A 12,613-nucleotide genomic window follows, 5' to 3' on the forward strand; every position below is an offset into this window, starting at 1 on the left:
AGCATCAGTACAGCACACTAGTGTTGATTCAAAGAATTTGAAGTCGAGCCAAAACAGTACAGACTACAATATGAATTACAGAATAGATGAAATACAAAATCATTGAAGGTAGTTTAATTGTGGTGAGGATTTTCCTGGCGCTGTAAACATGGACACACTTGTGGCAAAGATGGCTGACACAGCAGGGAAACACAGCTTTAGTGAGATCATGCCCTGCATCTTGCTTCTAAACAGTACCAAATTAGGGTTCTTTGGCTTGTAACAATAGCAGAACCATTTTTGTTGTTAAATAGAACCCTGTTTATAAGGTTCCATGGGGAATCATGCTTTGAAAGTGTTATAAAGGTCCTAATTTTTAACAATAGTTTAGTTTCATTAATATTAGTATATTAGTACTATAATTGTTAGTATTATTCATATTATTTTTTATATATTATTTATTAATATTTTTTTAGTCCTTTATCTGCCTGGTCTTGTAATATCTTGTTGCCTCTATTTGGATCTTACATTAAAAAAAATAAACCCCCACATGTTGTTTCTATTAGGTACATTTATTGTTTATTGACATGGCACATTGTGGCAAAAATGACCTTGCTCTAACAACATTTGATAGCTGAATACATTCATATTAAATAGCATTGACATTGAACACAATATTGATGTAATGAAGACCAAGTTCCAGTGAAATATCTTCACAATCCCCTATGATGTTTTTGCGTCCTTCATTAGCATCTGAAATACATAATTGAGTTTAGAGTTAAAGTTTGTCTCTTCCAATTGAGACAGAACCCTGAACTCTTAACACAAAGAACCATTTCAGCATATAAAGGGTTCTTCAAGACGATACAGTTCTAAATAGAACAGTAAAATAGAACCATATTTTTTTGTCCACTTGACATTTTCTTGCCCTGTAGTGTCTGCTAATACATACTGTGTGACTCTGAAAAAATAGATTCATAGATTAAGGGGCTGTGAGCTGTGAAAAGGTCATACTTGCGTAAACCCTCTACATCATATACACTCCCAGTCAAATTTCAGTAGTTGAAAGCATAGTTCAAGAAATCTTTCTTACTGGCCTGACAAAAAAGTAGTGTTCTGGAAAAACTGGCAAATGCCTGGCAAAAAAAACCCTAAACGGATTCACTACAATTTCATATTTCATGTTGAGCTGGGCTTTAAAACAATTCCTAATATTGCCCATATGTGAAGATTTAAGTATATAACAGATTGTGTGAGATTAGAACAGATTGTAATCATGTCCCCCCCCCCCCCCCCCATGAAGCAGTGCCGCAGATGCTGGACACACTGAGTGACAGCACCAGCTCTGCCACTGCCAATGACCTGGACCTCATCTTCCTCAAGGGTATCATGGAGAGCCCTGTGGTCAGTTTTCCTTCTGCATACAGTATAGCAATTCCAGACCCAAACATGCCAAAAATAAATTTAAAAAAACTGTTCATTATCCCATTTATTAAGTGGCTGTTTGGGTATTGTAACATTGTACATTTTCTTTTTTCTTGTCATTACTACGTATAATGCTTTGGCAATATTCTATGTACATAAGTACTTTAAATTTAAATTTGAAACACACACACACACACACACACACACACACACACACACACACACACATAGTTGTCAAAAGCAAAAGTAGCAAACTAATAGCCGATGATTAATATGTTGTTTAAAACTTGAATGATCTCCCAGAGTGCAGAGAGTCTGGAGGAGACACGACTGGAGGCCGTGAGGGACAATAATGTGGAGCTGGTGCAGGACATCCTCAGAGAGTTGAGCCCTTTTACACACCGCAGCAACACCGCCGCAGAGCTGTCACTCATTCTCAACCAGCCGCACTTCCAGGTACACAGCTGCAGCTCCACAAACCTGTGAAATGAAACGAGAGTAATACATAGTCTGATTTATGCCTGACACACTATGCTTGTGATGATCAGTCTCTGTTGGAGACCCACGACTCTGTGGCCTCTCAGACGTGTGAGACTCCGCCCCCAAGCCCCTGCGCTTTCATGGAGCCGCCCATCAACAGCGTACCCGTGCCAGCTGATGCCATCCGGATGGTGGGCATCCGCAAAGTGGCTGGAGAGCACTTGGTGAGACTACATTCAGTGTATAATTTGTAATAATGTTATATTAAATGATAATACTAATATTATATTAAACAAAATGTTTAAATAAAATAGTATGGTCATGCACTGCTCTAAAATATGCGATTAATATACATTAAATGTCTGTATTGTATTAATAGTAATATCATTCAGAGCACAGCATAATGATGGGATTAAATTAAATTTATAGTAATACTCTGCTCTAAAACATGATTAATAAACATTATACACATTTTCTGTAGTGAATATACATTGTATAGTAATTAAATTATGTAATTATTCATGATATTATAATATTTACATATAATAGTAATGTTATATTAAATTATAATACAAATATTATATTTTAGAGAAGAGCATAATGAAAGGATTAAACTAATAAATGCTTATGCTTTGTTCCCTAATATGAGATTAATGCACATTATGTATTGAAAATAGATTTCATATAGAAAATGTCCATTGTAATAATTACATTGTATATTAATGTATATATTAAATAAATATATTTCCATTTAATAGTAATATTTTATTAAACTATAATATTATATTATAATACTAATATTATATTTTTGATCAGAGCATAACAATAGGATTAAATGAAATTCATAGTTATGCTTGCTCTAAAAATTACTTTTAGAAAATATTAATATTTTATTGTTTAAAAATGTTTACTCTAAAAATATTTATTATATGAAATTTTACAGTGAATATACAATTTTTGTTGGTATGCTCTGCTTTAAGATAGTAAATTAATATAAAAACGTCATGGTAAAGTCATGGAAACTCATTGCTCGAATTCAAAATGTGCTTGCAGTGTTTTGACCACTAGTTTCTGACTTCATGTCATGTTGTTGTGTCAGGGTGTGACGTTCCGTATTGAGAACGGAGAGCTGGTGATTGCACGTATTCTCCACGGGGGGATGATCGACCAGCAGGGTCTGCTCCACGTGGGTGACATCATCAAAGAGGTGAATGGGAGAGAGGTGGGCGACGACCCTCGTGTGCTGCAGGAGATGCTGCAGGAGACCAGCGGCAGTGTGGTGCTCAAAATCCTTCCAAGCTACCAGGAGCCACATCCCCCGAGACAGGTACCATCCCCTCCCCCTAAATACAGAACGGGACATTGAGTGAGTCCCATGAGTCGCTCTCAGTTAAAGCCAGATGTGTTTACTATGAGATCAGACAGGATCGTGAGCTGGAAGGTAGAAGCATGTTATAGAGTAGACGGTCTCAGCAGACTCTTCCAGCAGTGTTCGACTATCCACCTCCTGATCTTATCAGCAGCTGTCCAGACTACATTTATATGGTTGTTTGATGGGGTGTATCATTTTAACTTTCATATAGGACTGGGCATTTTAGGTTAAAGGCTTTTGAATAACTTCTTTGAAAACTGACCTAATTTTGTATATATATATATTTTTGAATCATTTTCAATTTTCTAATAAAATAGTCACTTTAATGTAAACTATATTTCAGTCTGGATCACTCTCATCCTTGTCTCTACAGGTTTTTGTAAAGTGCCATTTTGATTATGACCCTGCCAATGACAACCTCATACCTTGCAAGGAGGCGGGACTGATGTTCTTAAGTGGAGACATTTTGCAGATTGTGAACCAGGAAGATGTCAACTGGTGGCAGGTTGGTTGGTCAACTTAAGCTGGTTTACACCTGCTATTAAGATGCATTTTGGTCGATCACATCAAGTAGTCGAGGGAGACACATTCCCGTTTACACCTGGTATTTTAATCCGTCTCTTTTGTCCACTTTCAACCACTTCTGTCCTGATTTTTTTGAGGGGAGCATCTATGGGCGGGTGTAGGGACTTTTTCAGATCTTTCGATCTAATAGATGAAAAAAGGTCATGCGATTTACATATAAACACGACCAGATAAAATAGAAGAACTTACAGAGAGCAGCAGCTTTTGTGCTTGGTATGTTTTTCATCTTGAAACCAAACTTGGGTCTCCAGCCAAAGTTTAAATCATGTCTGGCTAGCGCGCTTCAAATAATGTTTATGCATTAGGTCAGTAGGCAGAGAGTATGTGATCTTTTGTAGCCGTTCGATTGCATTCGACCACATGAGTGTTTACACTACGAAAGCAATCCGGCCATCAATGATTTTTCCGGACAAAATGTTTTCGACTACCTCTGGAAGTGGTGGAAAGTGGACAAGCTCAAAACGATTTAGACCCTGTTTACACATGCATTTAGCGTTGTCCACTTGTGATCAACCAAAACACATCTTAATACCAGGTGTAAACAGGGCCTTAGTCGCACTACAATATTTTTGTGCTAAAAAGACATGCCAGATAGTTTATTAACTTTGAAAGGACCTAAAGTCTCATCTTCTTTTTATTTAAAATGTAAGATATCTCTTTAAAATTTCAGTCGATGGAATTTCTAACAAACACACATAAAAATATGCTTGTTTATGATATTGAACAATGATACAACAATATTACCCTCCTAAAGTTGTACATTAGAGTAATATATCTCTTTGCAGGCACGTCGTGTAGAGGGAGGCAGTGCTGGCCTGATTCCCAGTCAACTTCTGGAGGAGAAAAGGAAAGCTTTTGTGAAGAGAGATGTTGAGCTGTCACCAGCAGGTATAGAAATATATGGATTAATTAATAATTTCAGAAAAATTTCTGAAGGATCATGACACTGAAGACTGGCATAATGGCATCACAGGTATAAATTACATTTTAAAATATATTGAAATAGAAAAAAGTTCTATTTAATTGTAATAATATTTTACAGTTTTACTGTTTCCCTATATTAATATATTTTTGATTAATTAAAAAAAAATCTTAATTACTCTGAACTTTTGACTGGTAGTCACATTATATATTATTATTATTATTACAAAATTACAATTTATTCATGTGATGGCAAAGCTGTATTTTCAGTATCATTACTCCAGTCTTCAGTGTCACATGATCCTTCAAAAATTACTCTAATATGTTTATCTGCTGCTCAAGAAACTTTACAAATGTCTTTTCTGTCAATTTTGATCAATTTAATGCTTCCTTGCTGAAAAAAAGTATTAGGTTAAATTGACAGCACGTGAGGCAAGCGTAATAGCACGGCAGGCTACGCAATACTCATTCCCTACTCTCAGGAAACCCAGGTTACATTAGTAACCGAGACCGTTCCCTTTCGAGAACGTTCACTTCGTATTGTGTAGCTATACACAGTGGGAAAACTCCTTTTCCCGAGAATATTGAAGACATTCGAAATGAGAGCGGTTCAATTAGCCCTGAAAACCTTCCTCCCAGATCTGGCGGGACACCACGTCCTGGTCCGCACAGACAACATGTCGGTGATGTCTTATATAATTCGCCAGGGCAGCCTCAGATCGGCCAGCCTGGACGCTATGGCCAGACTCCCCCTCCTTTGGGCACATGCCAACCTGCACTCGCTAAGGGCAGTGCACGTGCTGGGCATTCTGAACCAGGATGCGGATATGTTATCTAGAGACAATGTCCCCCCAGGGAAATGATCTCTCCACCCTCAAATGGTTCACATGATCTGGAGCACCTTCGGCAAGGCAGAGGTTGACCTCTTCACCTCAGAAGACAATGCTCACTGCCCAATATTTTTTTTAAGAAAAGGGACGCGCTTCCCCACAACTGGCCCAGCCGCCCCCTTTATGCATTTCCTCCGGTCTCGATGCTCCTACAGGTCATCGAGCGGATCTGGGAGAGCAAGTGCCGAGCAACCTCCCAGAAGGAGTTCAAAATACCATGATTGAAGCTAGAGCACCATCTACCAGATGCCTCTATGCCCTCAAGAGGACAGCGTTTGCAAGCTGGTGTGCACGAAACATAGACCCACACATATGTGAAGTACCTGAAGTACTTTCCTTTCTTCAGGAGCTGCTGGACTGCTCGCGTCCAGCAGCTGGAGGAAACGAATGACCATGTCACTTTTCCCCGTGGAATGGCCGGCCACAGGGGCGTGAAAAGCCGCTATGGCCGTCACATATCTGGAGCGCTCCACCACATTCAGACAGTTGGAACAGCTCTTTGTGTGTTTTTTTCGGTGGCCACACTAAGGGTCTGCTGGTCACAAAACAGAGACTTTAGATAGCTATCTCTCTAGCCTACACCTCCATGGGCCTTTAATGCCCCATAGGTGTTAGAGCTCATTGCACTGGCACAGCCTCCTCATGGGCTTGGTCCAGTGGTGTACCAATCAAAGACATCTGTGCGGCGGCAGGCTGGTCCTCACTGTCCACATTTGTGAGATTCTATAACCTAGAGGTCCCTGCTCTGCAGGCATGGGTACTTTCTATCCTCAGCCCGAGGGCCCCGACTCTCTGAAACATTATACCTTAATAAAGGGCCCGACCTTTGTCTGGTCCTGGGGAAATTGTGACTTTCAAACTTTACTGTTGACCTCGGCCCACTTAGCCTCAGGTTCAGAGCGAAGTCGCTTGCTAATAGCAAAGCGTTTTAAAATGGGTTCCCACTGCATATAGCTACACAATACGAAGTGAACTTTCTCGAAAGGGAACGTACTCGGTTACTAAAGTAACCCCTATTCCCTGAAAGTAGTGAACGATTATTGCGTAGCCTGCCGTGGTATTACACCTGCCTGTCGCTTCAGTCGATTTAACCTGATTCTATTGCGGAATGGTCTGCTTATATTGGCATAAGCCACGCCCTCTTTGGCCGGTCTGATGCACCCTGGGTGCGAAGCAACCAGATTGGTTCACGCGTCTCAGCCACCTCACCATAGGTTCGTGCAGTTGCTGCAGCACAGCAAATGATCGAGCTAGACGCTCTGCTCTGTGCTAGCTGTGCAGCTGCACTGCATTTTAAAATAATGGCTTCAAAATTCTCGAGAAAAGGAGTTTTACCACTCCGTATAGCTACGCAATACTTGTTCCCTACTCTCAGGGAACCAAGGTTACGTTAGTAACCGAGTACAATTCTACCCTACTTAATGGTTGATTGTGTATACTGCCCCCTGGTGGATTTAATATGAACCATTACTATGTCTAATCCTCTAATCCAGTGGTTCTCAAAGTGTGGGGCAGATCAGCAGAAAAACAAAAAACTGAAAACAGCCAAGACAACGGCGTTCTAGTGCATGAATAGCGGTTGGCTCTCTGGCTCTCTGGCTTAACTCCAATTCTCCTTCAGACCAATGACTTCGCACTACTGCTCTTATCAAACATTCATACAGCAGTGCAAACCGTAAAAGTGTAAACTTTAGTTAAGATTTGATAATGCTGTAAATGTTTTTATCTAAAAATAAAATCACGGTGTATTGCAGCCAATCTCTGCACTGGAATGGTTGGCAAGAAGAAGAAGAAAATGATGTACCTGACTACAAAAAATGCAGGTTAGGTTTTCTTTTTCTTCGAAAGCATATCTTGTGTTTTTTGAAACTCAACACTCAACAAATTTGGTATTGTTATGTGATTTATTTCTCTTTTATTCTCTGGAAGATTTTGACAGGCATGAGTTACTGATCTATGAGGAGGTTGCAAAAGTCCCTCCATTTCGCAGGAAGACTCTGATTCTGATGGGTGCACCTGGAGTGGGCCGACGAAGCCTGAAGAATAAGCTGCTAGTGTCAGACCCTCAGCACTACGGCACCACCGTCCCCTGTAAGTCTTGTCGGGGTATATCGGGTGCAATTCTCCGTTTTAGGAGGGTTCAGACCAGGGTCATACGCAGGGTTTTGAAGAGTCCCAAAAGGAAGCTTGCTAGGGGAGTTTGGAGGCATGCATTTTAAGAATTAAAAAAAAATTATAATAACAGTTATGCCTTATGTGATAAAAACGGTTACATGAATCATGTAAATTATTAGGGCTAGTTTCAATTCAAAATGGTGAAATTAGACACAAGTTTATTAGTTAGCATCCCTGTCAGTCGTTTAACATTTCTACCATAAACTGGTTTCAAATATTATGTTTCGTTTAGCTACTCGCATCTTATCTCGCACTTTATGACTGTTAACTAAAGCGTCAGTCTGGAATTCTTGCTAAGCCACTTCTGTGAACATAAAGCCCATCTACTTTCATTTGTACAGGCAAGTATTCGAGACTCTACTGTAAGCTGCTGTTTGAATGGGACATCCCGTGTAAATGTTGTATTCCCTTTAGTGTGAGAATTTGTTCTTTGGAGAAATTGTGCCACTAATCTGGTAATAAACAGAAAATAAAGAATTATCTGATGTTCCCTGGGCTGTTCTTGTATCAATGTCCGCAGACACCTCTAGGAAGCTCAAATCAGCAGACGGAGAGAATATGATGTATGCCTTCACATCCCGGAGTAAGATGGAAGCTGATATTAAAGCTGGTCACTATCTTGAACATGGTGAATATGATGGTAACCTCTATGGCACCAAGATTGACTCCATCCATGAAGTAGTTGAGGCTGGACGCATCTGCATCCTGGATGTCAACCCACAGGTAAGGGTCTTCTGACCTTTTTAAAAATTGATGAGATTCTATAAACTATTAAAGATAAAAGTTCTTTATTGGCATTATAATTCCATGAAGAACCTCCATGGAATTTTTGTGGCGAAAGGTTCTTTACCCTGGCGAAAGTTTCTTTACAGTGGCGAAAGGTTCTTTACATTGGCGAAAGTTTCTTTACAGTGGCGAAAGGTTCTTTACCCTGGCGAAAGTTTCTTTACAGTGGCGAAAGGTTCTTTACATTGGCGAAAGGTTCTTTACATTGGCGAAAGGTTCTTTACATTGGCGAAAGTTTCTTTACAGTGGCGAAAGGTTCTTTACAGTGGCGAAAGGTTCTTTACAGTGGCGAAAGGTTCTTTACAGTGGCGAAAGGTTCTTTACAGTGGCGAAAGGTTCTTTACATTGGCGAAAGGTTCTTTACATTGGCGAAAGTTTCTTTACAGTGGCGAAAGGTTCTTTACAGTGGCGAAAGGTTCTTTACAGTGGCGAAAGGTTCTTTACCCTGGCGAAAGTTTCTTTACAGTGGCGAAAGGTTCTTTACATTGGCGAAAGTTTCTTTACAGTGGCGAAAGGTTCTTTACATTGGCGAAAGTTTCTTTACATTGGCGAAAGGTTCTTTACATTGGCGAAAGGTTCTTTACATTGGCGAAAGTTTCTTTACAGTGGCGAAAGGTTCTTTACCCTGGCGAAAGTTTCTTTACAGTGGCGAAAGGTTCTTTACATTGGCGAAAGTTTCTTTACAGTGGCGAAAGGTTCTTTACAGTGGCGAAAGGTTCTTTACATTGGCGAAAGGTTCTTTACATTGGCGAAAGGTTCTTTACATTGGCGAAAGTTTCTTTACAGTGGCGAAAGGTTCTTTACAGTGGCGAAAGGTTCTTTACAGTGGCGAAAGGTTCTTTACCCTGGCGAAAGTTTCTTTACAGTGGCGAAAGGTTCTTTACATTGGCGAAAGTTTCTTTACATTGGCGAAAGGTTCTTTACAGTGGCGAAAGGTTCTTTACAGTGGCGAAAGGTTCTTTTGATTATTAAAATGTTGTTCATTCTAAAAAGAAAACGGTTCTTTTAAACCCCAAATGGTTCTTCTATAATCTTGTTTTGTAGTATTTTTTAACCTAGTTTTGTAGTAGTGCATGAAAACCAGGTTTTGATTCTGATATTTTTCCCCCATAGTCCTTAAAAGTCCTCAGGACATCAGAGTTTTTGCCGTATGTGGTGTTCATCAAAGCCCCCGAGTTTGAGGTGCTTAAGACCATAAACAGATCTGGGATTGAGTCAGGAGTGGCGACCAAACTACGAACAGTAAGTTCCACAGTAGCTGTTTACTAAACTTGGTTCTTATAAAAAATCTGTTTTTTTACCATTCTAAAAAATGTCTCTTTTTAACAGGACACAGAGCTAAAGAGGACTGTGGATGAGAGTGCCAAGATTCAAAGAGTGTACGGACACTACTTCGACCTCACCATAGTGAACGACGATTTGGAACAGGCGTACAGGACCCTCAAATCCGCCTTAGAGCAGTTAAAGGGAACTCAGCAGTGGGTTCCGGTTGGGTGGGTCTTTTAGAGCTCAGTATAGCAGCTATTGTATGTTTCGTGTGACACTTTATATCAGTGCTAACTGGTTTATATCATCAACCTCGTTCCAAGGGTGTACACTGATCAGAGAGATCTGTTTCTTATATGAGTGCAGATGTGAGTGTGTTTCTGAAATCACCATCTACCCTCTCCAAGCACATCCTGAAACAAACCTCAAAACCAGAAAATCTTGTGTCAGGATTGAGCCACAGTCTATGTCTCAAAATCTTTTTGTTTACAGCATGAGTATTTACATTTCTGTTCAAACTCATTTTGAAAGTAAAGATACATTTTTGAATTTTACATACGAAAAATATTAGTCTTAATGTGTTTTTTTTTGTCCTGTAAAAATAATCCCTCAAAGAATAAGATAAATTTACTTCAGACACAAAATTGTGTAAGATAAAACTATATTTTGTAGAATATATCTTTAATCATTAATAATTTGATACCCCATTAGCAAATAGTTTTTTGTAATTTAAAGCATAAACTCAAAATGTTGTTAGATTTATGTTTAAACCTTTTTTTTAAAATATAAACAATATATTCAATAAAAAAAATAAAGTTCAAAAGTTAAGTGTTTTTGAAAGAAATTAATTTCATTCTGCAAGAATGCACTATGTTGGTTAAAAGTAACAGAAAAACATCTATAATGTTACATAATATTTCAGTTTCAAATAAATGCTGTTTAAATTTTCTATTCATCAAAGAATGAAAAAATGTATCACTGTTTCCACAAAAATATTTAAACAGTAATAATATTTTCAATATTGCTCTTTATACTGTATTTTTACCAAATTAATTCAGCCTTGATGAGCATAATCGGCTACTTTCAAAAATAAAATGTTCAAAGGTTTGAACGATAATGTATATTCTCTGAAAACAAGTCTATTGCAGATTTGCAACTGAAGTAAATTTATCAAGTCAGGCACATGACTTTTGTACAGTTTATTTCTTAAACATCCACATTACAGTACTTTTTTTAAGATTTTGGGCAGGAATATATAGAAATGTGATCCTATTTAGACACTGAGAGCATACTGATGGGGGCATGAGAAATAGAATCAGCAGGCGGATAATATTTATAATAATATAATACTGTGCAGAAAGGTGTCACTGAATGCAGTCGTGAATTGATTTCAGATGGTTGTTTTTGTAGATTTGTTCACCATATCAACCTTAGTCAGCTATATTTACATATACCAGCCTACATGAAAATGTGGCAATAATTTATTTTATTTTTTTAAGTTGAAGGACCAAACATCAGGTTTACACCCTAATTAGAAATGAATCTGTGAATTGAAACCAAGAACAGTGCTAGAGCATGACATTAAGACCTTTATGTTAATATCTATGAGGATGCTGTTGGTGTAAAATGTTGTCACTGCATCTGTGTATCTGATCTTATTCACTTAAAACATTGTTACATATTTATTATAATGCTGTATATGCTTATTGGATGAAAATATCTCTTTTTCTTATAAGCAAACCCTCTCTACTTTTTTATTATGAACAAACATAATTCAAGTGTTAATTAATAATCACCGATTACCATTCATGCCAATAGTATTTGGTTTGAATTCTGGCAGCTATTATTTATTTATTGTTTTTTTATTGTTTATATAGGTGTAAGGTATTTGGATTTTAGTTTTGATATTGATATTACATTTTCTACATATCAGATAATGGAATAAGCTAGAGACAGATACTGTAGTAGTCATGTTTCACTTGCAAAATCAGTGTATGATTAGAATAACACTCTGTAAATTGCCTGATATCTGAAATAAAATGTTTGGGTAAATAATGTGTGAAAAAATGAATGACTAATGCACGACTTTCCCATCAAAATCCCCTAAAGCTATTGACAGCATTTTATACACCTACTGGCTTAAATCTGTTTTGCTGATGGGTGAACGTAACTGTCTAAATTGACACTGACATACAGGCAAGAACCAGACATAATTCTGAATAAATGGATTATCATGTTCAGAAAATTACAGAGGTAATACCTTATTTTCAAACAAATATGACCTAGTGAGGAATTTAGATTTACTTTAATAAGTGCCATTGTGGTATTTCTGCAAGTCCCAGTCGTTTTCTGGCTTTAAGTGCTTCTGCCACTCATTGCTAAATTCCACTAAAATAGCACATCCATATAAACCAGCAAGTTGTTTAGAGATATGAAGGGATTTTTGAGTAAGAAATTTCAGAATTACTTAAGATTAAATGTAGAAATAACTCCTATTGTCTGTGATATGGTAATTCCGTGTGTTTTTCTGTCTGAAATTGAGACATAATAATGAACTGACTAATCTAGCTTAAATTCAGGTCAGCTCGTTTTTTTCCTGCTTTTTTTCTATCATAGTCACATTTTCCAGACATAATTTATTTTCTAATTTTCTCATGATTTTGTTTTGATCCGTTTCACCACCAGAGGACGGTGTTTGTCCCAATATAGGCCTACCATTTCAGCGCGGCTGTAT

General features: G+C 38.0%; 1 protein-coding gene across 2 annotated transcripts in view; it reads left to right on the plus strand.

Moving 5' to 3' along the window:
- The window catches only part of mpp2a (MAGUK p55 scaffold protein 2a), an 18,566-nt gene extending 6,632 nt beyond the window's left edge, over window positions 1-11,934 (plus strand). The window contains exons 3-13 of one of the 2 annotated variants that reach the window (XM_077213854.1): window positions 1,283-1,383; window positions 1,708-1,860; window positions 1,953-2,108; window positions 2,984-3,211; window positions 3,630-3,761; window positions 4,627-4,729; window positions 7,407-7,475; window positions 7,582-7,743; window positions 8,348-8,550; window positions 9,727-9,855; window positions 9,943-11,934. In XM_077213854.1, the coding sequence (XP_077069969.1) occupies window positions 1,283-1,383; window positions 1,708-1,860; window positions 1,953-2,108; window positions 2,984-3,211; window positions 3,630-3,761; window positions 4,627-4,729; window positions 7,407-7,475; window positions 7,582-7,743; window positions 8,348-8,550; window positions 9,727-9,855; window positions 9,943-10,119 (1,613 nt within the window). In that variant the 3' untranslated portion in view covers window positions 10,120-11,934. The remainder of the gene's footprint in view (window positions 1-1,282; window positions 1,384-1,707; window positions 1,861-1,952; window positions 2,109-2,983; window positions 3,212-3,629; window positions 3,762-4,626; window positions 4,730-7,406; window positions 7,476-7,581; window positions 7,744-8,347; window positions 8,551-9,726; window positions 9,856-9,942) is intronic. The other variant, XM_077213855.1, reaches the window with a different exon arrangement.
- The last annotated feature ends 679 nt before the right edge of the window (window positions 11,935-12,613 follow it).

This window comes from Siphateles boraxobius, unplaced genomic scaffold, assembly GCF_051911475.1.
Source record: "Siphateles boraxobius isolate OS27281-9 unplaced genomic scaffold, OSU_SipBor_1 66, whole genome shotgun sequence".
NCBI lineage: Eukaryota > Metazoa > Chordata > Actinopteri > Cypriniformes > Leuciscidae > Siphateles > Siphateles boraxobius.